At 46.1% G+C, this 27,422-nt stretch overlaps 1 protein-coding gene and 1 long non-coding RNA gene across 3 annotated transcripts in view; both read left to right on the top strand.

Moving 5' to 3' along the window:
• Positions 1-268: 268 nt before the first annotated feature.
• On the top strand, positions 269-5,356 carry LOC146396161 (uncharacterized). Its single transcript, XR_014829001.1, has 2 exons — positions 269-1,017; positions 1,386-5,356. It is a non-coding gene; the product is annotated as an uncharacterized LOC146396161 (long non-coding RNA).
• Positions 5,357-16,914: 11,558 nt separating this feature from the next.
• AP1S3 (adaptor related protein complex 1 subunit sigma 3) overlaps positions 16,915-27,422 on the top strand; it is a 75,143-nt gene continuing 64,635 nt past the window's right edge. The window contains exon 1 of one of the 2 annotated variants that reach the window (XM_021074901.2): positions 16,915-17,177. In XM_021074901.2, coding sequence (XP_020930560.1) covers positions 17,058-17,177 — 120 coding nt within the window. In that variant the 5' untranslated portion in view covers positions 16,915-17,057. Of the gene's footprint in view, positions 17,178-17,527; positions 17,663-27,422 lie in introns of those variants that run through there. The other variant, XM_021074902.2, reaches the window with a different exon arrangement.

The raw sequence follows: 27,422 nt of genomic DNA, 5'->3' as shown, positions 1-27,422 counted from the left end.
GGAGGAGGAGAAGGAGGGGGAGGAGGAGTGGGAGGGGGAGGAGGGGGAGGAGGAGGAGGTGGAATAGGGGAGGAGTTTTGCTACTTCTTTTTTAATCGCAGTGCTGCTTTCTTCACCCGGGGTTATTTGACTTAATCCTTTTAAGAACCCTCTGTGGTAGAACTACTTGTATACCTACAAGTATACAAGTAGGAAGAAATAGTCCTTAAATTCTGCTTTTCTGCCACTTGCCCAAACACTGATCCTGGCATCCTAGAGGAACCCCACAGGAAGTGCTCATAACACGTTCAAGACCTCATAGGGTAGAAAAAGTGGACTTTGGTCCTGGACTTATCAGGGATTGAATTCCTGTACTGCTGCTCATTGGCTAAGTTGACACTGGCAAGTTATGCAAACATCCTGGGTGCCCACTGCTTTCCTTTCCTTACCAGTAATTCATGAATGTAAAGAGTAAGGTGTTTAAAGCAGCTAGTCTACAGTCCATGGTAAATAATACTTTCTTTCCCCACCCTCCCTTCCGTTAGAAATGATGGAGACAAGTGGAGGATGGCCCTGCTTTGGGGAAGTTGATGGAGAAGAAGAGAGGGGTGCGTGGGATGTGCCCCTTGAGGCAGAGCTCACTTTGGGGTGGAGAGTTGAGGTGTGTGGTCCACCTGCATCCTGAGTTCCTGGTTCATGGCCTAATGAGAACACAGGGTGCTTTAACAAAAGGCCGATCCTGGGCAGTGCACTGAATTTCCCCTGGCCCAGCCCTTGGGGTGTTTGTTATGAGTTAAAGAAAAAAACCATAAAGTCTGAGTGAGCAGGATTGAGGAACATGGGTGAGGCCACCTCTCCAAGAGCAGCCAAGAGTGCTCTGTAGTCATGGAGGGGAAACAGGGAGGCCAGGAATAGACTCTCTGGCCAAGTATCTTTGAGGGGCCAGAAAGGAAGAGAGGGGGCTAGGAGAATCTGGAACCCAGGAACATTCCTCAGTGGGATCTTTTCTTTTTTTGGCCACACCTGAAGCCTGCAGAAGTTCCAGGGCCAGGGATGGAACCCTCACATTGTAGCAATGAAAATGCCTGATCCTTAACCCACCAAGCCACCAGGGAACTCCTCCTTAGTAGGATCTTGATGTGAGTTCCATTTTGATTTGTTCAGCATGGATTCACTCTGCAGAGCTGTGGAAGTGTTGGGGGTGGCCAAGAGCATGTGCTGTGCAGCTGACTGCCTGGACTGGAAGTTCCCTTAGGAGCTGTGTGGTCTAGGACAAGTGATTTAACCTCTGGCTTAAGATTTCTTTCTCTGTATAAGGTGGGGAAAGTAAGTACCTGCAGAGAGTCTTTTTTTTTCTTCTTCTTCTTCTTTTTTGCCTTTTAAGGCCATACTTGTAGCATATGGAGGTTCCCAGGCTAGGGAATTGGAGCTGTAGCTGCTGGTCTACACCACAGCCACAACAACGCCAGATCTGAGCCGCATCTGCGACCTACACTGCAGTTCACAGCAATGCTGGATCCTTAACCCACTGAGCAGGGCCAGGAATCGAACTCGATCCTAGTTGGGTTCCCAACAGCTGAGCCACAACAGGAACTCCTACCTGCAGAGAGTCTTGTAGTGAAGAGTAAATGAGTTAATACACATCAAGTGTTTTGAACACTGCCTGCCACGTACTCAATGCCCAGTAAATGTCAACCTTTTTGATGTGCCAGATTGGACCAGAAGATTAGAAATTCAAAGAATAATAATGCATATTAGGGCTTGCAAGGCGGTTTGAGCTGCCTTATCCCCAGCAGGTGGCGTCTGTGTCACTCACTAAGGCAAAGCATCAGGTAGACGCCAGACCTAGAACCCAGCCCTGCTGGATGGGAGGGGGGTTGGAAAAGCCCAACCTGCATCCCGTGGTTTCATGTCCAGGTCTTTCTTCTCTGGTTCCTGACTGGCCTTTTGTACGCATGTCTTCTCTTTTGGGGACAGAGATCCCCGTATAACGGGAGTTGTCCCAGTCTGAGAGCCAAGCTTGGGGAGTCCATAGGTTTGGGCAGATTGTCATGGCAACTCCTTCAAGCCTGGGAAGTTGGGTGGAAGTTTTGAAGGACGTTTAAAGTAGCTGCAAAGTACCTGTGAGCGCACTGAATCCAATCCCCCATCTTCTCCACAACCCTGAGACTTGGTGAGGCTCAGTGACCTAACTACTCAAGGCAAAGACAAGACCAGAACCCAGGTCTCCAGTTCTCATCACGGCCTCCTGGGTTTTAGAGTCGGAAAGGCCCCCAGACAGTACACGGTCCAAACTTCCTATTTTTACAGATGGTAACACTAAGGCTCAAGGTGGTTGAAACACAGTTCTTTACTGGCCCTACCTCTTAGCGCCACCGAATCTGAGCTGACTTTTTGTTTATTAAGTTGTATTTGGAAAGGTGGAAGCTGATGATAGAAAAATAAAGTTCCTAAGAATGGTCCTGGTGCATAAAGGACATGTTTCCACTTAACTCCTCTAATTTGCTTTAGTCTGGAGAAGAAACGCTTCCTGCTAGTAGCTATGACTCAAAATGAACACAGGAGGGCTCTGCTGCCATGTCTTGGCTGGAAATGAGCTCACACTTGCAGTCCTCCTAGAAAGCTGTAGACACCCAACTCTCATAAGATTGTTTGAGTCTGGTCTTTAAATCTGGCAGGGACAGAAAAGGTTCGTTATTGCTCTCAGAGCTTCTTTTTACTGGAAGTCAAACTCTGAGCAAGTATTCACACTCGTTGCCTGGAAGTGTAGGTTTAATCCAAGAGGACTATTTAGGTAAATGTTCAATGGTTACTAAATGGGAGGGAGGAGTCACTCCCAATCCCCACATTCCAAGAAAAATGATTTTCCATGTTGCTTGCCTGGGGGGGGGGGCGCTCAGGTAAGGGAACAGCCCCACTGCCAAAGGTTGAGATAGGTGACACCGTCTTAAAGAGATTCAGAGAGGGGTGAGAAGGACAGTGGACAAACATCCTGGTCATGAATTTGTTAATCACGAATGAGGTCTGGGTGCCATTTTGTTCAGGTGGATAAAAGAAAGAGTTGTGTTTGTTTGTTTGTTTTTGTTTTTGTTTTTAATAAATAAAATCCTAGCTCTACCAGAGCCCACAAGATCTTGGGACCAAGATATTCTCTGACTGCTCAGCTCCCTATCTTGCTCCATCCCCACCTGCCTTCCTTCCACTCCCAAGCACTCACCTGTCCTTTCCCATCCCCTTTACCTGGCTGGTAAAGCAGGTAATTTAAATGTTAGGTTAGCAGCAGTTAGGTTAAATGTCTCTTAGAGAATCTCTGCCTTTATTCTCCTTCTAAGTGGATTCCCCTTTATGCACTCTGGCTCCTGGTCTCATCTGTCATAGAATTCATCCCTTGATTTCATCTGTCAGAGAATTCACCACAATTTTCAATCATCCCTTTTTATTTTTATTTTTTTGCCTGCACCTCTAGGGCATGTGCAAGTTCCTGGGCCCAGGATCGAACCTTCAGTGACAATAACAGATCCTTAAGCAGCTGTGTCACAAGAGAACTCCTCAATTATACTGTTTTTGTTGGTGTACTGGTTCGCTTTCTGTCCTTCCACTAGATTATAATTCACCGGGATCCTGTCTGTGTCATCCACCGTTTCTTATGGACCCAGAACAGTGCCCAGCACATAGTAGGCACAAAACACAGAATTGCTGAAATGGGCTTAGAAAAGGAAGCGCTGATGGTGAGTTGATGTGATGCTTGTGCATAAGGAAAGTTAGCTCTGCAGTCTTCACAGACTGCAAGTTCTCTAATCAGCTATGTCAGAAAGTGAAGGGTAACCTCTGTTTAACTTTGAGGTTCTCCACCCAGGCAGCTCTCAGGTCGAGATTCTTATTAGGGAGCATTCAGGACAGAACTGAACTGCAGCATGTGTGTAGGTGCCAGGGGCAGAGAGTATGAGCTCAGTACGCCAGATCCTCTGCTGGTCTTGAGGACACACAGTCCAAGTGAGATGTTTGTTTTCTGCCCAAGAAACAGGTTCAAAAACTTCAGTATCAACAAAACCAGTTAACTTTTAGTAAATATGTACCATGTACCAGGCACCATGCTAGATACTTTTTCAGGTATTAGTTATACGGTTCATTCTCACAAAAAAACTGTGAATTGCATACTGAGGTCATCTCCATTTATTGATGAGGAGACTGAGGCACAGAGAAGCTAGGCAATCAGTTCAAGTTCGCAGAGCTAATACGTCAAGAGTCCAGGACTAAACTCAAAGCCTTGTAGTGGAATATGAGCCCAAAGCTTCCTCACTCTAGGCCCTAGAATGGATCTCCGGGGTCAGCATTTCTCCAAGGGGGGCTGGCATGTGTATCTTTCCCTCCTTCTGTGCACACCAGAGTTTGGAGTCTGCTGGCTTTATGAGTGGATCCAGATTTCTCAGGGCTTCCCATGGCTGGACTTTTCTCATGGGTGTCTGAGTTTACCCGTTCCATCAGTGGGACCCTCACCTGTGTCCAGGGTGGTGACTCCACTCTTTAGGCTGGAGGAGGAACTGGGAATGGTGTGTACAGGACAGCATCATGCTTGAAAACCCTGGAAGATTTGGAGTTGGGAATGAAAAGGACAAGAATAAAGGAAAACTCAAAGTCTGAATAAAACACGTGCTGGGGGGAGGTGCCCCTGTGGTGCAGTGGGTTAAGGATCCGGTGTTGCCACAGCTGTGGTGCAGGCTGCACCTGCAGTGTGGATTCAACCCCTGGGTCGGGAATGTCCACGTGTTGTACGGGTAGCAAAACAAAACAAAACACACAAACATGTGCTGGGGACTGAAGGACCACCTTAGTGGAAAGATTATGGACTTTGGAGATAAGGATACCCACATCTGAACCCCAGCTCTGCACTTTACTAATGAGGTGATCTTAGCAAGTTCGTCACATTCTGAGCCTCGGTTTCCTCATCTACAAAGAGGAATAATAACTTACACAGAATAACTGAAACAATCTCAGTGCTTTCCAAAATGTGTGACTAGGGAGGAATCGAGAGTGAAACAAGTGTCACCAGAGAGGAAATGAGTAGCCAGAGAGGATAAGTCTGTGGTTTAGGAAAATAGATAAAGAGGGGGCTGAGCCTACCCAGCACGCCCCAGCTTAATGAATTCCTGCTCATTTTTGCTCGACTCAAGTCTTTAAATACTAGATCAAAAGGGCAGAATGTTTGTATTCAGGATAAGGTTAACAATCAGTATCCATTACCTACTAACACTATTTATAGAATACTAACCCATTAGAAAATACTAACTAATATTAGAAAAATATTAGAAAAAAGCCAAGTGACCAACGAAGACTTAATTTCCAAAATGTATAAACAGCTCAACAACAAAAAAACAAACAACCCAATCAAAAATGGTTAGAAGTCTAAATAGACATTCCTCCAAAGAAGACATGCCGATGTCCAGTAGGTACATGAAAAGATGCTCAACATTGCTAATGATTAGAAACAGGCAAGTCAAAACTACAGTGAGGTATCACCTCACACTGGTAAGAATGGCCATCATTAAAAAGTCTGCAGATAACAAATGTTGGTGAGGGTGTGGAGGAAAGGGAGCCTCCTGCATGGTTGGTGGGAATGTAAGTTGGTGCAGCCACCATGGAGAACAGTATAGAGGTTCCTGAAAAACCTAAAAACAGAGTTGCCATATGATCCAACAATTTCACTCCTGGGGTATAGCCAGAAGAAATTCTAATTAGAAAAGATACAGGTACCTCATTATTCATAACAGCGCTATTATGAAAGCCAAGACGTGGAAGTAACCTAAATGTCCATCGACAGATGACTAGATAAAGATGGGGTACATACACACAATGGAATATTACTCAGCCATAAAAAGCATGAAATAATGCCATTTGCAGCAACATGGATAGACCTAGAGACTCTTATAATAAGTGAAGATATTATTCATATATTTCACTTATATATGAAATCTAAAATATGATACAAGTGAACTTATAAAACAGAAACAGGAGTTGCTGCTGTGGCACACATGATTGGCAGCATCTCTACAGCATCAGATGCAGGTTTGATCCCCAGCCTGGGCACAGTGAATTAAAGGATCCAGCACTAAAAGACTCACCACCCCCCCAAAAAAAGGATCCAGCACTGCCACAGGTTGCAACTGTGGCTTGTATCTGATCCTTGACCCGGAAACTCCATATGCTGTGGAGTGGCCAGAAACAAAAACAAAAGAAACGGATTCACAGACAGAGAAAACAAAATTATAATTACCAAAGGGGGAGGAGGTGACCAAAGGGGGAGGGGGTGGGGAGGGATAAATTAGGAGGATGGGGTTAGTAGACACAAACTATATATAAAATAGGTAAATAATAAGGTCCTACTGTATAGCACAGGGACTGCATGCAATATTCTGTAATAAACCATAATGGAAAGAATATAAACAAGAATACATGTCTACATCTAAATCACTTTGCTGTACACCAGAAACTAAAGCAAGGTTGTAAACCAACTATACGTCAACATAAAAAAATAGTACATTCAACCTATATCAATGGATAATCATATTAAATAAGGCAATACATTTACTTTTTTTAATTATTTTTATTTTTTCCATCATAGCTGGTTTACAGTGTTCTGTCAATTTTCTCCTGTAAGGGCAATACATTTAAAGCCCTGTACTGGAATCTCAGTAACCAGTTAATAAATGTTAGTTATTATTATGTAAAAAAAAGGGAGTTCCCGTCATGGCTCAGTGGTTAATGAACCCGACTAGTATCCATGAGGACTTGGATTTGATCCCCGGCCTTGTTTCAGTGAGTTAAGGATCCCACGTTGCTGTGGCTGTGGCATAGGCCAGCAGCGACAGCTCCAATTCGACCTCCGGCTTGGGAACCTCCATATGCCTCGGGTGCGGCTCTAAAAAGACAAAAAAGACCAAAGAAAAAAGCCAACATGCAGTTAGATATTATAATAGCATAATATTTAAGGATGGAAATTAGAAGGCAGAGAACCTGATCTCTTTCAACAAAAGGAGGCAAAGTATTCTCTCGCGAATTCCTGAAGGCAGGAGATAGTAAGCTGACATTTTCTCAGGTGACAACCTCTGCCTTTGCAGATCCAGCAACCACCCCTGTGCATTTATATCACTTACGCTAAAGAACCTTGAGACTGTGTGATCTTCCAAGTCCTGCCTGTGTGTGCGGGTTATTACTCCGCGTATTGCTTGAGTTTCATGGGAAACTTGAGTGTGGCTTGCACGGTTGGGGACAAGCTGGCTGGAGCCACGGAGCTGCCATCCCATTCAGTGCTCTCTATTGCTTTGAAACATGCTTTTAAGATGCACATTTTAATACGCATTGGGAAAGTTGTTTTTGTTCAGTGAGTAGATACGGCAGCTTTTAAATAAAGTTTATAGTAATTAAGTTTGCTAAAGCAGTAGTAACAAATGTAATTATTGAGTGCAGACTTTTTGTTTTCCTTCTTTTTCGGCTTCATCCACAGTTGCTGGACCATGGATCAAGTCTGGGCTGGAGCCTCAATCTACACCACAGCTGCGGCAACCCTGGATCCTTAACTCGTGTTGCTGGGTGGGGGCTTGAACCGACACCTTTACAGAGACAAGCCGTATCATTAACTCACCGTGCCACAGCGGAAGCGCTGAGTGTAGACTTTTTAATTCTGCCAGTGTATTTAGGAGGCAAAAGAATGATTATCTTCACTTTACAGAAGAGGAAATGGAGGCACAGGGAGGTTAAGCATCTTGCCCAAATTCACATGGCAGGAAGGAAGAGAGACCAACCTGCCACTCAGGACGTCTTGCTGCAGGAGCTCCTCTCCTTTAAGACAATTCCAGCACATGACCCTGGGGAGAAGTTAACTCTCCCATCTTACCCACTCCCGACTCACTTGAAGTCTAGGCGATTCTGATTGTTCTCCCAAGTCCTCCTCACTCCCTACCCCGGATTTTGAAATCACTGGCTTTGAGATTCAGTCCCTTTCCCAACATACACATTTATCTAGTGACTCTGTACCATGTTCAGTCTGCACAGAGACACAGGATAACACGGGGACTTTAACTAAATGCTACAAAACCAAAGGCTGTTGCTTACCAGGAACACCAGGGCTAAGGATCCTCTGTTTTGTTGTTGTTGTTTGTTTGTTTGTTGCTTTTTAGGGCCACACCTGCAGCCTATGGAAGTTCCCAAGCTAGGGGTCTAATCGGAGCTTTAGCTGCTGGCCTACGCCACAGCCACAGCAACTCAGGATCTGAGCTGCGTCTGCAACCTACACCACAGCTCACCAAGCTGGATCCCCAACCCACTGAGGGAGGCCAGGGATCAAACCTGTGTCCTCATGGATACCAGTCAGGTTCCTTACCACTGAGCCACAACGGGAACTTTCAGGGATGCTCTGGTTGATGGGAAATTTAAATATTGGTTTATTCTACAGGAGACTGGCAACGTATGCTACCAACATGGCATTAAGCTTCAGAACAGACTGAAGACTCCTTTTACCCAGCTATAAATCTGGCCCCAGGAATTCCCGTCGTGACGCAGTGGTTAATGAATCCGACTAGGAACCATGAGGTTGCGGGTTTGACCCCTGCCCTTGCTCTGTGGGTTAAGGATCCGGTGTTGCTGTGAGCTGTGGTGTAGGTCGCAGACGCGGCTTGGATCCTGGGTTGCTGTGGCTCTGGCGTAGGCTGGCAGCTACAGCTCCAATTAGACCCCTAGCCTAGGAACCTCCATATGCCGTGGGAGTGGCCCTAGAAAAGGCAAAAAGACAAAAAAAAAAAAAAAAAAAAAAAAAATCTGGCCCCAAACATCTTATCCATGTCTTGGGCAACTTGTCAACATCACCACTGGATTGGGTGAGTGGCCACAAGAATTTCCTGGAGTGTGGTGGTTGGTTGAGTGTTTAGAATTCCAAAGTAGGGTGGAAATACGTAGGGAGCAAATGCTGGCGGAAGTCAGACAAAAGCGCAGTGGGGGAGTTCCATCGTGGCTCAGCAGAAATGAATCCAACTAGTATCCATGAGGATGGAGGTTCCATCTCTGGCCTTGCTCAGTGGGATAAGGATCTGGTGTAGCCGTGAGCTGTGGTGTTGGTTGCAAATGCAGCTTGCATCCCAAGTTGCCGTGGCTGTGGTATAGGCTGGCAGCTGCAGCTCTGATTTGACCCCAAGTCTGGGAACTTCCACAGGCCGCAAGTGTGGCCCTAAAAAGCCAAAAAAAAAAAAAAAAAAAAAACCAAAAAAAAAAAAACAGAGCAACAGTCAGGAAGGATGCCAATCCTTTGAAACCAAGGCCCAGGCTGGGGAAGGCAGGTCTGGGAACATGCCTGGAGGATCAAATCCAAGGCCAGCTCTCACACATGAAAGGCTCTCGAGTTTACTTGGCACCCATTCCATTGACATATTCTGCATTTTCAGTGGTGATGGTAACTGCCACCCAATATCAAGGTGTATGTGTGTTCCGTTTTCTTTTCTCCTTTGGCGTAGCAGTGATAACCATCAGCCTGCTTTGGTGAAGTAGCTTGTATTTGACCAGATTAACAAAGCAAGAAACCCAGAAACTATTACTCCCATTCCATTGATTTTGAGTTAGACTTTAACCAGATCACCACGATGATTAGAAAGAATGAACTTGCTCACTTCCTGACAAGACTTGTTTGATGACATCAGTAAATCTTACTTATTTGCAAATTCCAGAGATTACCGTGCAGATTCAATAGCCATCAGGAAGCATTTTGCATCATCACACACATACACTAATATACACTTGATATCTTTTTTCTTTTCTGAAAACAATCTGGCATTTACAGGGTGATGAAGTAACATTTGAATAGTATTAATTAGTATACATGCCATTTGGTGAGAGACCATTAAACCTCTAAGGGAGAGATGCAGGTAACTGCAGGGATATCTGTCTCATTCTTTAATAATAATTTCACATTCTCAGGGATGTGTGATGTCTGCTCAAGGTCTTTAGCATGTCAGGAAGAGATGGGAGACCAGCCCACTCTTGATCATATGCAGGTAGCTATGTTTTGAAAGCCAATCTGTGGTCCCCAAAGAGGGAGGGGCCTACTCAAAGCATACCCCACTGAGAACTTGTAGGGGTGACAGTATCTGACTTGCTGGGTTCCTCAGGGATCTGTCCTGATTCTACCACAGCTCTGGCTCTGGGGTTCACACCCCTCTTTCCATAAATCCCTTCTGCATGAGAATCATGTTGGAAACATGCTTATATAGAAATGGAAACAACTTGAGAGTTTGTGTACTGCCTCTCCTGGTGATTGATTTCAGGAATTCATAAAACCATAACCCAAAGAAACTGAATTCCTTGTGGAATTTTTATCTTCATCTGGGATGCGTATGTGTGTGTGTGTGTGTGTGTGTGTACGCTCATGTCAGTGAATTATGTCACATACACACACTGAATTTCTTGGCCAGTTTACTAGATTCATTCTCAAATTTCACAAGGTCCATTGAACGTCCCACTTGACTGGGCATCCAGTTGTTTCAAGAGCTCCTCTGGCATCGTGTCCTTATGCCCGTCGGCCAAATACCTTCTCGAGTTAATCTCCTTCAAGCACAGCTTTGTTCCAGCCACACACTCACCCTCTCCTCTGTCCCCCCTCCCTCCATTCTCACTCTGGCTTAAAAACCTTCAATAGATCCTCATTGTCTAAAAGGAAAACAGGTATTATTTGACTGACATTAGTGCCCTTCAAAAACTGGTCCAAACCCACACTAGAAGCTTGGAAACACTCACTATCCTAACTCACGCCATATCTCAGCTAAACCAGGGAGAGTGTGAAGGTGAGAGAGGTGCAAACCCTGGGTCTGGGTAGTCCACTGCTCAGAGGATTGGAAAAAGGGGATTGAGCAAAGGCAAAAGGATGGTTCCAGGGAAGCCTTTGGAGCTTGGAAAGGGTGGTGTCCTGGCTGCCAGGTAAACTGTTTCCTGGAGGAAGTTGTATGCAGTTTGGGCAAATGTTGCTGATGGATGGATGGAGAGGACGACTGAGCGCTCCCCACTGGGTTGAGCAACACGAGCTCATTGGTGACCTGATAAAAGCAGCATGGCGGGGGCTGGAGCCTAATGGGAGTAGGTTCAAAAGCCTGTGGGATGAGTGGATACAGACAGGGAGTAACGGCGAACTGTTTGAGACATTACTATAAAAGGGAGAAGAGAGAAGTTCCCTGGTGGCCTAGTGGTTAAAGGATCCAGCATAGTCAGTGCTGCAGCACAGGTTTGATTCTTGGCCTGGGAAATTCTGCCTGCTGAATTAACATTAAAAAAATAAACCATTAAAAATAAACATTAACAAAATAAACATTAAAAGAAAAAAGAGAAGAGGTATAGGTTGGCAGCCAGAAAATAAACATGAACAAAATAAACATTAAAAGAAAAGAGAGAAGAGGTATAGGTTGGCAGCCAGAAAATAAACATTAACAAAATAAACATTAAAAAAGAGAGAGAAGAGGTATAGGTTGGCAGCTAGAAGGTTGGCCAAAGGAAATTTTGTCTTGTTTTTAAAAGATGGAGGGTCTCACTGCATATTTAAGGATGTTGCTGTAGAAAGGGAGGAAGTGCGGATGAAGGAAAGAAAGTGGCCATTCCAGAACGAGATCCTTGCCTCTGCGAGGGGTGAGGTGGGGTACCTGTGCCCCAATAGAGGGGTCCTGACAGGCCATGCATGGTGGTAGCGGGTGGGAAATGAGAGAGAACTCGGGAAGGCTGCACACGGGTGTGTTAAGGGTGAAAGAGGTTGTCTTTTGGTTGCTCCTATTCGCTCAGTGAATGAAAAGCTCAGCGCTCAGGTCTGAGGAGGGAAGAGAAGGTGTTTAACAGGCCTCAGCAGAGGGGAGCAAGTTGGCTGGGGGAATGTGGTGAGCCCCTCCCACCCCACCCCCTGTGGCCCTAAAGGTTATTTATTTATATATTTATTGTTATTTTTTTTTCCTTTTGTGATCCCACTTGCAGCATATGGAAGTTCTCAGGCTTGGCGTTGAATCCGAGCAGCTGCTGCCAGCCTATACCACAGCCACACCAGATCCAAGTCGTGTCTGCCACTCCCGTTGCACTTAACCCACTGAGCCAGGACAGGGATGGAACTTGCATCTTCACGGACACTAATGTTGGGTTCTTAACCTGCTGAACCACAACAGGAACTCCCTAAAGGCTGTTTCCATTTGTGAGCAGGAACTTAAAGTGAGACTGGTCAGCCTACTTGTGAGTCTTCTCCAGGTAATTCAGCTGGAACTTTGTTTATAAGGAAATTTATTTATTTATTTATTTATTTATTTATTCATTTTGGCTATGCCCATGGCAGTTCCCAGGCCAGGGATCCAACCTGAGTCACAGCAGTTACTCAGGCTCTAGCAGTGACAATACTGAATCCTTAACCCCTGGGCCTACAGGGAACTCCTGAAATTTATTCTTCGTTCAAGAGTTACATGGGTTGTTTGTTACTGGTAGGGTTGTTTGTTACTGGTAGGAATGTGGATCAGTGTAATTTGTACAATACTTTTTTTTTTTTTTTTGGTTTTTTTAGGGCCACACCTGTGGCCTATGTAAGTTCCCAGGCTAGGGTCAAATAGGGGCTGTAGCTGCCAGCTTTACACCACAGCCACAGCAATGTTGGGATCCGAGCTGCATCTGTGACCTACACCACAGCTCACAGCAATGCTGAATCCTTAACCCACTGACTGAGGCCAGGGATCGAACCCAAGTCCTGATGGATATACTAGTCAGGTTTGTTACCACTGAGCCATGATGGGAATTCCCTGGTACAATCTTCCTTGCACCAGTAATTTGAACTTTATGAATTTATCCTGATGTAACCAGAAGCTGGGAGAAAAATTTTATGTGCAAGATTTCCATTGTAATATTCATAAAATAACAAGTGAAAATAATCTCAGTATTTTGTCATAAGGACTTAGATTCCTAGAATTTCATTATATATCAGTATAAGGGAATAGAATAGGAATAGACCAAGAATGGACTCTTTATATGTTCTTTAAGTATTGTGGTTTTTTGGGAGTTCCCATCGTGCTGCAGTGGAAACGAATCCAACTAGGAACCGTGAGGTTGTGGATTCAATCCCTGTCCCTGCTCAGTGGGTTAAGGATCTGGCATTGCCGTGAGCTGTGGTATTGGTCGCAGATGCAGCTCAGATCTGGCGTTGCTGTGGCTGTGGTGTAGGCCGGTGGCTATAGCTCTGATTAGACCCCTAGGCTGGGAACTTCCATATGCTATGGGTGTGGCCCTAAAAAGACAAAAAAAAAAAAAAAAAAAAAAAAAAAAGTACTGTGGTTTTTTTAACTAGAAATTAATATTGAGAGATTCTCACAAAAATGCATTGAGTAAAAAAAAAAAAAAAAAAATCCAACGGAACATCCTTGTGGAAGTCACAGTATCACCCGTCACTTGTTCCTTAGACTCCCTGCATCCCCTCCTGTCTGCCACCTTTTCTGTTCACACCACAGCAAATGGGACTGTTAATAAATACCTTTAAGACAAATTTTGACACTTCTCTTCTTGTAAGTCTTAAATGGCTTCTCATTTCTTGATCTCATGTTCTGAATCCTTAATCCAACCTCCTGCACTCAAGCTTTTTGCTCCACTATTTTATAGCTACATCTGCCCCAGGCCCCTGAACTTGAGCGTGCTGTTTCTCACCTTCAGTTGCTTTCTTCACCTCCCTCCTGCTCCAGGCCAGTTTAACTCCTACTAATTCCTCAGGTCTCACCTTATACCTCCCGCCCTCAGGGAAACTTTATACTGTGACTCATCTTAATTACCCACACTGTGACAACCCAAACTACTTCAGGTAGTCACAAAATCCAGGGTTCATTTCCAGCTTGATCTGGGACTTAAAAACTTTCACCAGGACCTGATTATCTCCTTGTCTCTTGGCCCCATTTCTTTGGTGTTGGCTCCGAACAGAAGCTCATCCTTTGTGGTGCTAAGGTGGCTGCAGTGGCTCCAGCTTCCTCTTTCACCTTCTAACCTAGTAGGAAGAGTGGATGTACTTCTCCAAGAGGATGCCAAAAAACGTCTCAGAATTTAGTCCGGTTGGCTTAGGTTACTTGACTCCAAGCTTATGCCGATTTTAGAACCAATCATTGTCGCTGAAATGCATTGAAAACAGTTCTCTGAGCTCTCTGGTTGCTGTCAGGCCACGTGCTACTCCTAAGGCTAAGAGTTACGTGTGCGTTGGGTCCCCACACCCAAACTGGGATTTCTGGAAGCAGGAGGAATGGTTCCTGGGGAGGCAAACAACAAATGTCTGCCAGGATTTTCGGGGGGGGGGGGGGGGCCACGCCTCTCAGCATAGGGAAGTTCCCAGACTAGAGGTGGAATTGGAGCTGCAGCTGCTGGCCTACATCACATTCACGGCAACACCAGATCCTTAACCCACTAAGCAGGGCTGGGGATTGAACCCTCATCCTCATGGATACTAGTCGGACTTGTTACTGCGAGCCACAACAGGAAATCCAAGGAAATTTTTTTTACTACATGTTAACATAGCACTTTCTCCTTCCCTTTAATAGCATTTGTGAAAATTATACATTTATGTGTTATTTTAGAAAAGACATTTGTCTTCCCTATAACACAGTACGTTCAACTTGAGAGGGACCATGTCTTTTTTTTTTTTTTTTTCCCCACTGTTCTATGTCCAGTAGCCAGCACAGTTCTTGGCACAAAGTAGATGCTCCATTAACATGTGTTCAATAACCATGTTTGCAAAAACCAACCAACAAAACCCAATCAGTTAAGTATAAAACAGGACATATGGTAGGATTCCAATTTTTGTTTTAAAAACGAAATCTCTTTCTCTCTTCTGTGTCTGCAGAATACAAATCTAAAAGGAAATACACTACATACAATAAGGTAAAATTTAAAGTGGGGCTTTAAGAGACCACTTTTCTGTATTTTCCAAATCTACAATGAACCTATAATATTTTTTTAACTGAAAATTTTCTGAAAATATTCTTTAGAAATTTATTGGATAAAATTCTTTTATTTGGAATAAAAATGTCCAGTTTTCAAAGGAAAAGGAGTTTTCTAAGAACATAAGGCCTCTGACCACAAGTTTCCCCATGACAAGGTGAATTCCTGAACGCTGCAGAAGAGATTACTGGAGATGTTGATTACTTAAGACGTGAACAGCAAGGCATTCAAGAACAGCGGGGTCAGGCTTCAATCAAACGTGTGCTGCCCTGGAGGAAGAGTAAGAGCTGGTTTTGAAGCTGGCCTCTCCTTTGCTTCTTTTATTTTTTTTTAAAACTTGTAGCTTGACTCTTCTCAATTTCTAGAAAGCTGATATTTTGGTTTAGACTATCATCATTTTTGCTTTATCATCATGTTCTGATTGTAACTCCAACCCTCCCTCTCCCCCCGCTTGGACTCCATGGTGGCTTTTTCTGTATTCGCGGTATCTTCCGTTACTACACAGTTATGGAGTGATTTGAGAAGTGAAACTCAAATCAAGTTGACACAACACCAGGGCTTTGTGTTGCGAGTAGATGTCCACGCCCAGAATCACACACACCAGCTCAGAGATGGCTTTGATCTGAACCACGTCACATACCACACCAGGCTCCCTGACTTAGGCTTATGACAGCAGATTTGCAAACCAAAGGCCCCTTCAGGATTGGACCATCTTCCCAGTGGAGCATTTTGATTTACAGGGCCCCTGGGTCCTAGAGTTCTCTTGACAGATGCCACCACCCCAGGTGGAAGCTATCAGGAGGTTGTTAGGTTTGCCGAGGGAGGATCGCTCAAGGCCAAGTTAGCAGAACAAAGGAGATTTATTAAGGCATCAGAGGAGCACAGGCTGAGCTCAAAATAGCACCAGCTCTGACCATAAAGAGATGTGGATATTTTCCGCAGGCCACTGTTTCTTGCTGCCCAACTTGAACCTCCACATTCCGGGAGAGGGTGTCCACAGCAGATCTCCAGGGTGAACAGCCACCTCTGAGGGTTGTGGGGGGGGGGTCCTGTCTGATCCCCCTGGGAATCTATCAAAGGCCTGCGGCATTGAAAAATCCAGGACCGGGAGGCACTTGAGCTTACTGAGAATTTCTAGGAGGAAGGCTGCAGTTGTCTTGGGGGCTTTTAGTACACAGGTTGCCTTAAGGTAGGGAAGACCCATTGCCTCCTGCCCACCCTCTGACCTCCTCTAATTTACTCCAGCCCCAGAGGCCCTCTTTGGGGTCTTTTGAGAAGGATGACTCTTTTTTTTCCCCCTTCAGAGCACTCACCTCCACATCTCATGTCACCTCCTCAGGGACCAGCCCTCCCTGACGCCCCCGCTAAATAAATGCAGCTTCCGCTGTGCAGGTTCTACCAACCTGTAGGCATTTTCGTGGTAATCATCTCACCTACTTAGCACTCGTTACTTTGTAATTATTTATTTTGGTTATTATTCGCTGAGCCACGAGAAACTATAAGCTTCAGAAGAGAGCAGCTTCTTTTTTCCCAGCTGGATCCCTGCGCTCCTTCTGAAGGGCTGGGCACAGAGAAAGCGCTGATGAATGTGGCATCATCGAACGGGTGGATGCCCCCGCCCCCTGCGCCGCGCAGAAGGCACATCCTGAGAAGGACTTTCACCAATTTTGGTTCCAGAAACTCAGGCAAAGTTTCTTAACCTTTTTGGGGTCACACATGTCTTTAGGTAGTTGATAAAACCAACCGATTCTCCCAAACGAACATAAAATGCACTCCAAGCTCTGCTTACAATTTGGGGGTTTGGAAACTCCTAAGGCCCCAGGTGGAAACTCCAATCTTGAGAAAATCCAAGGGGAGGAGTAAGATTAGATACTGGACGCTACAGTTTTAGGAGATACCTCTTAAAACCCGGCCTATCTGAAATGACCCACATCCTTGTACTGCAGCCATATGTATATTATACATACACGTGAGAAGAAAGAAATCGGAGGCAAGAAATCGCTTCTAATTCTAGCTCCGCCAAAGGCTCCCTCCCTTACGCGGTTTAGGACTACAAAACCAGTGACCCTTCCCGAACGCGTCTCCGGAAATCTCTTCGCTGGGTCTGATAATGAATGACACACTCGCTCGGCAGAATCAGGAAAGCAGCCCCGCTCCGGTTTCCCCGCGCAGATCTGCTCTGCGGGGTCCACCAACGCCGGGCAGGGCAGGCCAGGTTGCAGAGGCGCGCGCAGGTATATTCGCACCTAAGGCAGCAAGGACAGCGCGGGGCGGGGCCCGATGCGGGCGCCGGGCGGGCGCGGGGCGGGAGGAGGGGGAAGAACGCGAAGCACAGTGGGAGGAGGGAGAAAGGGGGAGGAGGGAGAGAGGGGAGGGGGAGGAGGGAGGAGAGAGTCGGAGAGGGGAGAAGGGGGAGGAGAAAAGGGGAAGATGGAGACAAGGAAGAGGAGAAGGAGGAAGAGGAGAGGAGGAGGGGAAGGAGGGAGGTGGGAGGAGGGAGCGGGTAGGGAGGGAGATGGGAGGGGCAGGAGGGGAGGGAGGGTAGCGGCGCAGGGAGGAGTCTGCAAACTTTCACTTCGAGGGCATTGTGGGAAGCAGCCATGGTCTGAGGCGGGCACCGCACCTGTCAGCCGCGCCGGCTCCAGCGCTCGCTTCTCCTCCTCGCGTCCACCGCGCTCGCCTCTCACCCGCCGGGGATACCGGCGGCCGGGCCACCATGGTGAGTCCGGGTGAGCAGGGCGGTGGCGCCGACCCGGGGCGGGGACAGCCTGTGTGCGCGTTCCCGGGAGGCACCTGCTGCGCCGGGCCGGGCGCGCGGTCGGGTGGGGTAGTAATCCCATCCCGCCCCACCACCCCCCAACCCGTCCCACGGCCGGCGGCACGCCCAGTGGTCCTGGCGTGGCGGCCGGATGGTGCGGATGCGCCCGGGGCACCGTGGACGCCAGGTCGAGACTCTGGGCGCCGCTGCTTCATTCATTCGACGGGTTTGCTGAGCGCTTATTCTGTGCCAGGCACGGTGCCAGGCTCTGGAGGTGTCTCGGGGGACCAAGTGGAGCCCTTGCTTTTAGGGGCTTACCTTCTAGGAGGAGGATGTGGAAGGGGGAGATGAGGAATATATCAGTAAAATTAGGATAAGTTCTGAGAGTAAGTGTTCTGAAGTCTCCAGTGGAACCGTGTGGAGAGATCGAGATGGAACTCTACAGAGGGCATGCAGAGAAGGCCTCTTCCAGAAGGTGACATCTGAGCTATTGGAGATCCTAGGGGAGCAGGGCAGGTAGTGGGAGCAGAGAGAGCAAAGGCCAGAGAGGAGGAACCCCTGCTTGTAGGGAGAAAGATGGGCAGGGGCCAGATGAGGTAGGTCCTTATAAACCAAATTAAGGAGCGTGAATTTTATTCCAACTGAGTGGTGGAGCTTTGAGAGTGTTTTAAGCAAGAGAACTGACTTTATCCCTTCTACGCTTTTGAAAGATCGCTTTGGCTGTTTGTAGAGAGTAGGCTGGGGTATGTGTGAGTGGAGGATGTCAAAGTGGAGACAGGGAGACCAGTTTGCAGTGCTTCTGGTGAGAGATGCTGGTTGCCTGCACTTGCATTGAAGCAGTAGCTTTAGGCGCCTCTTGTTCTTGCTTTCTGTTTAGGGTGGTGTTTTGAGAGTGCAGTGGCCTGAACTGCCCCAGTTCACTTCCCCAGGTGAGCTCACTTCTCCAATTGAGGTGGGACAAAAGTGACCTGCATTCTCAACTTGAGTACCGGCCACAGGCAGGAGCAGGAGGACCATGTGGGTTAAGAAAGTTGATGGACAAGGAGAGCAGTGGAGTGCTGAGCCTCTGAATGGGAAGACCATAGACACTAGTTCCTAGGAAAGGTTTGGCTGCACATACTGGACTCGCCATTGTTGTTTGTGGAGGATTGCTTGTAAATACAGCGTGATGCAAAAAGGAGGCTGTAAATAATGGAGCAGTTCTCTTGGCTTGCTCAGGTTTCCCAAGGGACAAGGCGACATGTGTGCAGCCCGCCGTATCATTTGCCTAATAGAGGGTGGAATAAGGCCCTGGAGTTTCTGAGTAGCAAAAAACTTCCATCCTGAGAGCCCGTGCAGACTCTATGCTCTGGACAACACCTTCGAGTTTTATTTTTTCTTGCTGGTGTCAAATAATTAGTTGATGAGAAATGTGCCGTGCTTCCCTAACTTCTTTACTAGAACTTACCCACCGGGAAATATTGATGTTACCTACTGAAGGCTTGTGATAACCAAGCAGGACACTCAGCTCTTTACCTTCATGATCTCAGTCAGTCCTTGTAACAAACAACCAAAAGAGGGTATTATGCTCTTTCACTTCGCCTGCTCTGACCTGTCCCAGCAATGTGTCCTTGGATCGCGCCTTGACCTCTCTGTGCCGCTTTGCTCATTTGTGAAATGGAGATTATAATTGTGGTCTGGGTACCCTTAGGAGTCCCCAAGAGTTTTCAGAGGTCCACAAGGTCAAAACTGTTTTCATAATAGCTCAAAGATATTATTTGCCTTTTTTTTTTTTTTTAGGGCTGTACCCATGGCACAGGGAGGTTCCCAGGCTAGGGGTCAAATCGGAGCTGTAGCTGCCAGCGTAAACCACAGCCACAGCAACGTGGGATCTGAGCCACGTCTGCGACCTACATACAGCACAGCTCATGGCAATGCTGGATCCTTAACCCACTGAGTGAGGCCAGGGGTCGAACCTGTGTCCTCATGGATGCTAGTCAGACTCGTTTCTGCTTAACCATGATGGGAACTTTCTTATTTGCCTTTTGCACATTCATTCCTACTTGACTGTAGATGGAGTTTTCTCCAGGCTCCTGGGACCTGGGAGGTTGTGACAGATTGAATGCAAAGCAGTTAGGAGAGTACAAATTTGTGGAAATTTGCCAAAATGTAAAACAATGCCATTCTTTTCACTAATTTTCTTTTTTGCTTTGGAAAATATTGTTGCTGTTCATTAAAAAGATGTTTCTGTTAATGTGTAATAGGTTGATTATGATTTTTTTTTTTTCTTTGGTCATGCCCAAGTCATGCAGAAGTTCCCGGGCCAGGGGTTGAACCTGTATAACAGAATTGACCTGAGCAGTTACAGTGACAACGCCAGATCCTTAACCTGCTGAGCTACCAGGGAACTCCAACAGGTTGATTATAATTTTTCAGTGCATTAATAAGTATCTAATTTTTTTCTCTATTTAAATTCCTAATACAGTAAACATCAATACAACCTATATATACAAAAGGTCTTTGAGGTGGAGTTTATATATATATATATATATAGTTTGTTTTGCTTTTTAAATTTTATGTATTTTTATTATTTGGAGCTGAATTTTTAAGAGTGAGAAGGAGTCACAGACAGGTGAATACAGGTGAAAGTGTGTAGACCAGTTTTGCCCACTGTAGGTGCTCAGTGACTGTCACCTCTTGTCTGTTATTACTGGTGGAGAAGCATAAGTGGCCCTCCCTCTTGCCAGCACCTCTAGGCTCTTTGGAGAGGGCCACTCTGTGACTCCCTGTTGTTCTGCTGCTTTGTTCCTGCCTCTTAAGCTAGGAGAATGGACAATGCTCACAGCCTCCCACTGGGTACCTACACGCAAAAAATGGTCCTTGGTTCCACTGGGCCAGTGATCCTGGTTTCTGGTTCAGAGACTTCATGCACTGCGCATCTTCATTTATATCTGAATAGTACTGTTTGCATCAACTCTGTACTTCTGCACCCCGCCTTTGTTTTAGAAATCTCTCTCTTGAAAACAATACTAAGTCTGTCGTGTTTCAGGGATCCCCATAGTCTCTGAGCTCAGGGTGCTTAAACATTTCACTGGGATGAATTTACCTTTCCATGGTTGGCAATGCTGATGGAAGAAGGATTTTTTTTTTTTTTTGCTTTTTAGGGCTGTACCCATGACGTATGAAGGTTCCCAGGCTAGGGGGTCGAATCGGAGCTGTAAGTGCTGGCCTCTGCCACAGCCACAGCAACGCAGGATCTGAGCTGTGTCTGTGACCTGCACCCCAGGTCATGGCAACGCGGGATCCTTAACTCACTGAGCAAGGCCTCAGTGATCGAGTCTGCATCCTCATGGATGCTAGTCAGATTCATTAACCACTGAGCCAGTACAGAAACTCTGAGGGAGTATTTTTAAAATGTGTTCTGGTATTTATTTGCTTATTTTACCTGTAAGAAGATAGCAGTGAGGATTTATAGGGTGAAGTTTGAAAGGCTTTGGGAACACCCTGAATAAAAATGCAAGTGGACTTTGCTATATGCAGCCCACATGCTTCTGGGAAGTTGAGGTGACTTTTAAAACCACGATGTGAACAAAATAGGGAAATTATCCACTGAAAGAAACTCACAAAGTGACCCATTTTAAATATGAGTAAGCATCGCCTTGTGTTGCAAGTCTAGTTCTCATAATGTATGTTACTTATCTAAACTAAAATGGACTTAGGCTGAAAAAAAAAATCAGGGATTTTTGGATGTGATTTGACATTTGACTTGAGAGAGACAGAGACAGATATCTTCCCAAGCTGAACTGCGAAGTTCTTTCTTTCTTTCTTTTTTTTTTTTTTTTTGTCTTTTTGCCATTTCTTGGGCCACTCCCGCGGCATATGGAGGTTCCCAGGCTAGGGGTCTCATCCAAGCTGTAGCTGCCAGCCTACACCAGAGCCACAGCAACGCGGGATCCAAGCCGCATCTGCGACCTACACCACAGCTCACGGCAACGCCAGATTGTTAACCCAGTGAGCAAGGGCAGGGATCGAACCCGCAACCTCATGGTTCCTAGTCGGATTCGTTAACCGCTGCGCCACGACGGGAACTCCCGAAGTTCTTTCTTTATCTAAATTCATGTTTGGGGGAGTTCCCGTTGGGGCTCAGTGGTCCCCGGTTGGACCCCTGGCCTGGGAACCTCCATATGCTGCGGGAGCGGCCCGAGAAAAGGCAAAATAAAAATAAAAATAAAAATAAAAATAAAAATAAAAATAAATAAATAAATTCATGTTTGGGATGGCAATAGCTTAATTCCAAGTTTCCCAGGTTCATCATAATTTCATTGTATTACAGAGGCAGAGGAAAGGGGAGAGGGAGTTGCTGAAGGTGAGATATCTAACACTGAATCTGGAGATCCTGCTGTGACCCCCGTTGTCCATCCAGTGTAGCCGTTTTATTGTCTGAGGCGTAGGGAAATTGTAATAAGTGAGGAGTTACCGTGGTGGTGGTTTGAATTCCGGTTTGAGGGTGAAGAAGCCTATCACAGCAGCGAGTGTTTTTCTCCTCTGAGGTGTGGGCTGGGCTGCTGACCAGCAGTTAAGGATGGAGGGGTTGGGAGTAGGGTTGGGAAATGACCCTCCGAGGTGTTCAGTTCTCCCAAGAGGGTTCATCCCCTACAGGCCCTTTCTGTGGGTCTCCCAACAACACCAGTGAGATCTGCATTTACCCCTCGCCAGGACTGTACCTTTCCAGTTCTTCCCATCACTGGTTTTTGTGACAGATACTGTCAACAGCTTCCCATTTTTGTGTGATATTTTACTGACAACCGCTGGAAGGAAATGATCAGCCCACAGTGCCTTTGCCACATTGTGTTTTCAATGTCTGTCCTTTTGGGTCCCATGAATTATTTTATCACAGACGAAGACATAAAGATACCCCTCCCTCAACACAAATAAAGGAGGCAGGAGTTCCCATTGTGGCTCAGTGGTAAGGAACCAGACTAGTATCCATAAGGACACGGGTTCGATCCCTGGCCTCACTCAGTGGGTTAAGGATCCCGAGTTGCTGTGAGCTCCGGTGTAAGTCAATGTTGTGGCTTGGATCAGGCATTGCTGTGGCTGTGGTGTAGGCTGGCAGCTACTGCTCCGATTCTACCCCTAGCCTGGGAACCTCCATATGCCTCGGGTGTGGCCCTAAAAAGACAAAACAAATAAATAAGTAAATAAACAAACCTCCTGTAAGAGTCCCCAAAGTTAAGCATTTCTTGATATCTCTAGGAACCTCCTTCAATTTTAATTTGCTGTTACTCTAGAGATTCTCCCAGGGGGCTGAGACTTCACTGGGGTTCCTTCTCTCCTGGGGCCTTCCTTGCCTCCCTTTCTGATATATTGTATTTTTCTCTGATGGGATTATGTGTTTTCCCTGAATTTACTCTAGCCAGTTTCTCAGGAGAGACTCCCTCTCCACCGTTCGAAGCCCCCAGATCCTGTGGATAGGAAAAACATGTATAGGAGTTCCCGTCGTGGTGCAGCAGAAAGGAATCCGACTAGGAACCATGAGGTTGTGGGTTCGATCCCTGGCCTTGCTCAGTGGGTTAAGGATCTGGCGTTGCTGTCAGCTGTGGTGTAAGTTGCAGACATGGCTCAGATCTGGTGTTGCTGTGGCTGTGGCGTAGGCCCGCAGCTGTAGTCAATTCGACCCCTAGCTTGGGAATCTCCATATGCTGCGGGTGTGGACCTAAAAAGACAAAAGACAAAAGAAAAGAAAAGAAAAGAAAAGAAAAGAAAAGAGCGTATGCAGATATCAGAGGCAAAGGCCTCTAAAGTCCTCTCGGCTGTGTGCTGAACTGGCCTGCCATCACCCGACCATTGTGAGAAAGCTGGCCTTCCAAAAATTCTTCAATCAAGTCCCAAGGCTGAAAACGTTCCAACAGGTAGAGCTGGCTTCTGAAATAGCTCTCTCTACATAGTTTCTGAAATCTGCCTGGGGAAAAATAATCCAATCACTTTCTAGTCTCTCAGGGCAGTGGGGGGTAGACTTGTATTGCATTCAGTCAAGAGCAAGGGCATTCAGGATTCCATTGAGAATGTCCTTTTGAATCTTCTCAGAGCACGACTTCTGGGCTGGGAAGAAAGGATGGCTGTGTGGCGCGGTTCTGGGGCCACTGAAATGATACCAGAGCCTTCCTTCTCCACTGGGTCTTTTAGGGAGGAGGAATGAGGGCCTCAGTTTGCAAACTGTGGGGCTTGTGCTCTTTGCATACTCATCCTTGGCGAGGGGGACCTCCAGGGATTAAAAGTGGTCATCCAGATCATTGTAGATTAAAAACACTTTTTTGCAATAAAAAACACTTTTATTTGCGTACAAGATGCAAAATCCACATTACCTTTAAAGACAGAAACCTAAGAAATAGCTTGTTTATGGCTAGTTGCTGAAGGCTAACCCACCAGGTTTCCCAAGACTGCCTGTCATTTCTGCTCTTTGGGTAGAAAAATTTGAGAAAGTGTTCTAAGGCAGGTATCAGAAACATTTTCCTGCAAAGGGCCAGATTGTAAATATTTTTTTTTTGGCCTTGCCTGAGGCATGTGGAAGTTCCCTGGCCAGGGAATGAACCCGTGCCACAGCAGTGACCCAAGCGGCTGCAGTGACAACACCAGATCCTTTACCAGCTGTGCCACAGAAGAACTCCTGGATTATAGATATTTTAAGTTTCCTAGCCCTGTAGTCTCTGTCACTATTACTCAATCCTTCTATTGTAATGCAAAGGCAGCCACAGACAGGGTGCAAATGGCTCTGGCTGTGTTTTAATAAAACTTTATTTACCAGAACAGGTGGAGGGCTAGGATTGGCCTGGAGGCTGTAGTTTGCTCTGTAGACCCCTGTTCCAAGGCAACTTCCATTAATTCACTAATGTGTGTATTTGACAAATAAATCAGACACCTGCCCTAAGACAGGCAGTATTCTAGGCAGGACTGCATAATTTGTGGCGCCCTGTGCAAAATGAAAACATAGGATTCCCTCATTCAGAATTTATTGAGAATTTTCTAATGATGGCAGCGGAGTGTTAACTCAAGGGTGGTGCCCTTCTGAACCCGGAGCCCGAGTGTGCATAGAACCCAGCTGGAGATCTAGGGCTCAGGGATTGTGTTGAATAAGCCAGAAGCTCTCCTGTGCTCCTGGAGTCCACATTCTGGGGAGGACATTCTTTAAACTTTCTTAATATGTATTTTGTATCAAGCACTCAGAAGAGGATTATACTGTAAAGCCATTGATTAGTCATCTCATTTTCACTTCATGGAAGTTGTAGATGTTTCCTAGCAGGTGCCATGGGGACCCTAGCAGTCCTGGCCTTGGTGGCTACATCAAGTCCCACCACGCAGTCCCTTTCTGCCCTGAAGTGGTGGGGCCATTCCTCTGGCTGGCTCAGCCTGCCCTCGGTCACTTCTTGAACCAGTTCTGACTGGACAGAGAGTTCAGAGCCATATCCGCCTCCCCGCATGTGCTTTAGATCAGATCCTTAGATTAATGCTTCTGCTGCTGGCATTGCCTTTGTCCCTGTACCCACGGAGCACCGGGCACATGATGCCGTGGCTTCCCTAGTCCCTCCTGGGTCTGCCCTAATTGTCAGGTGTGGTGTAATTTGTCAGCTTAGACCCTGTACCTTATGTCCCCATGTGTGTAAAATAAGGAGATAGATATGCCTACATATAAACAGAAAACTTCTAGAAGGATGTGCTAGAGACAGTGATTATTTCTGGGCCTTCCCAGGGCTCTAAGCATCCAGTGTGATAAAAGGTTCACTTTTTTTTTTTTTCTTTTTATGGCCTCGTCCGTGGCATGTGGAAACTCCCAGGCTAAGGGTCACATCAGAGCCGCAGTTGCCGGCCTACACCACAGCCGCAGCAATGCAGGATCCAAGTCGTGTCTGTGACCTACAACACAACTCAGTGCAACGCTGGATCCTTAACCTACTGATTGAGGCTAGGGATCAAACCCCCATCCTCATGGATACTAGTTGGGTTTGTAAAACCCACTGAGCCATAGTGGGAACTCCCAAAAGATTCACTTTCTTTCTTTCTTTTTCTTTTTTCTTTTTTTTTTTGCTTTTTAGGGCCACACCTGAAGCACATGGAAATTCCCAGGCTAGGGGTTGAATCTGAGCTACAGCTCCTGGCTTATGCCGCAGCCACAGCAATGAGGGATCCGAGTTGCATCTCCGACTTACACCACAGCTCATGGCAGTGCCGGATCCTTAACCCACTGAGCGAGGCCAGGGATGGAACCTGCATCCCCATGGATAGTAGTTGGGTTCATTACTGCTGAGCCACAATGGGAACTTCCAAGATTCACTTTTTATTGTATGTTCTATTAGATCCTTCGGTTTTTCTATTTGAATGTAATACCTTTTAAATGATATGAAAAATGACGTTAATATTATATTACTTCTCCAGCGGAACTCTGTTTTGTTTTTCCCTATATTTTGTGACTTCTTAAGCTTGGATGTGTCTGGAATTGGGATGGAAGCAGATGTTTCCTGAAAATACACACTCACACAGACACACACATGCGTGTGTACACACTTAGATGTACACACATGCCTATACACACAGGCACTTTCTCTTTTTCTCTCTTTAACTTGGGCTGTTGGCCAGGCTCCCAGGACGCCTGATTGTTCCTCGCTTTTGAAGGAGAATTGAGAGTAGCTGAGGGGGAAAAATGTGATCCATCTTTCTCACTTCAGTGACTCTGAAAATTTATGAGGTAAAATAATATTTCTAGTTGTTTCACGGGATAGAGCCGTTAAAGCACAGAGATGTTTGTTAGATGATCTGGGGCTGGTCTCACTGTGTTGCGGAACATTCTAGTAAGATTGAGAAGTTCTGTCCCTGAGTCAGGAAGGACGTCAAGCCCAGTATCAGATTCAGATTATGACTGACTAGTTCTGCTCAGTTTCAGTGTCTGCTGTCCACCCACAGATCTCCTTGGCTTCCCTGCAAGAAAAAAAAAAAAAAAAAAAATCAGGGCAGCAACTTTTTGCTATGCAGGTGGAGCTATCAGAGACCTGAAAAAAATGTCTTGTTTCTTGTAAGAGACGTGTCAGAGTTTCATCAGGTGGCAGGACGTGCTGTTGGAGGAGACATCTCTGCGGCGTAAGTGTTGAGCCACACGTTCCCTGGTGAAGTGACATACCTACAGCATTTCAGGAAGCCTTCTTCCCGTGCTTACTTCTGAAGACAGGTGTAGGGTATGGGTGTATCCTGGCAGGTGGAGAATGCGGTGAGGCAGACAGCCCCGGGCCCTTGCGTGCAGGCTCTGTGATTTGGGACGCTCTGCTCTCTGCTCTTGTCACCGGGGCCCCTTCCTGAGTTTCCTTGAAGGTTGAATGAGCTAATCTACTTTGACCCTTAGCTTGGGACCTGGCCCCTGGCAGGTGTTGCATAAACATTAGCCAGGCCAGTTTTAAGGGAAATAGGAAAAGTGGAATGAAAAACTGAAAAGTAGTTCTAAAGTTTTGTTTTTTAAGGGAGAAATTTATTTGAACAGATGAAATAAAGAAATAAAATATCACATGCTGCCGAGATTGGGGAGGTGGGAGAAGATAAGGGTTATTGTAATATCCCAGTTTTTTGGAATGTGATTGCAAATTCAGTGTATGTATAGAGGGTTTTCCTTTTATTTCCTAAACAATGGCTTGCTTTTAGTTTCTTCATGAGAAGTTAAGTCCTTAATTCTGAGTGCCTTGGTTAGTTGCCCTACCTTTCT

Source organism: Sus scrofa, chromosome 15 (genome assembly GCF_054392235.1).
Source record: "Sus scrofa isolate SSC_HxYL_T2T_F1_AM1 chromosome 15, Sscrofa_HxYL_maternal_Yorkshire_Landrace_v2.0, whole genome shotgun sequence".
Classification (NCBI taxonomy): domain Eukaryota; kingdom Metazoa; phylum Chordata; class Mammalia; order Artiodactyla; family Suidae; genus Sus; species Sus scrofa.
This window is presented reverse-complemented; position numbering and strand designations above follow the sequence as displayed.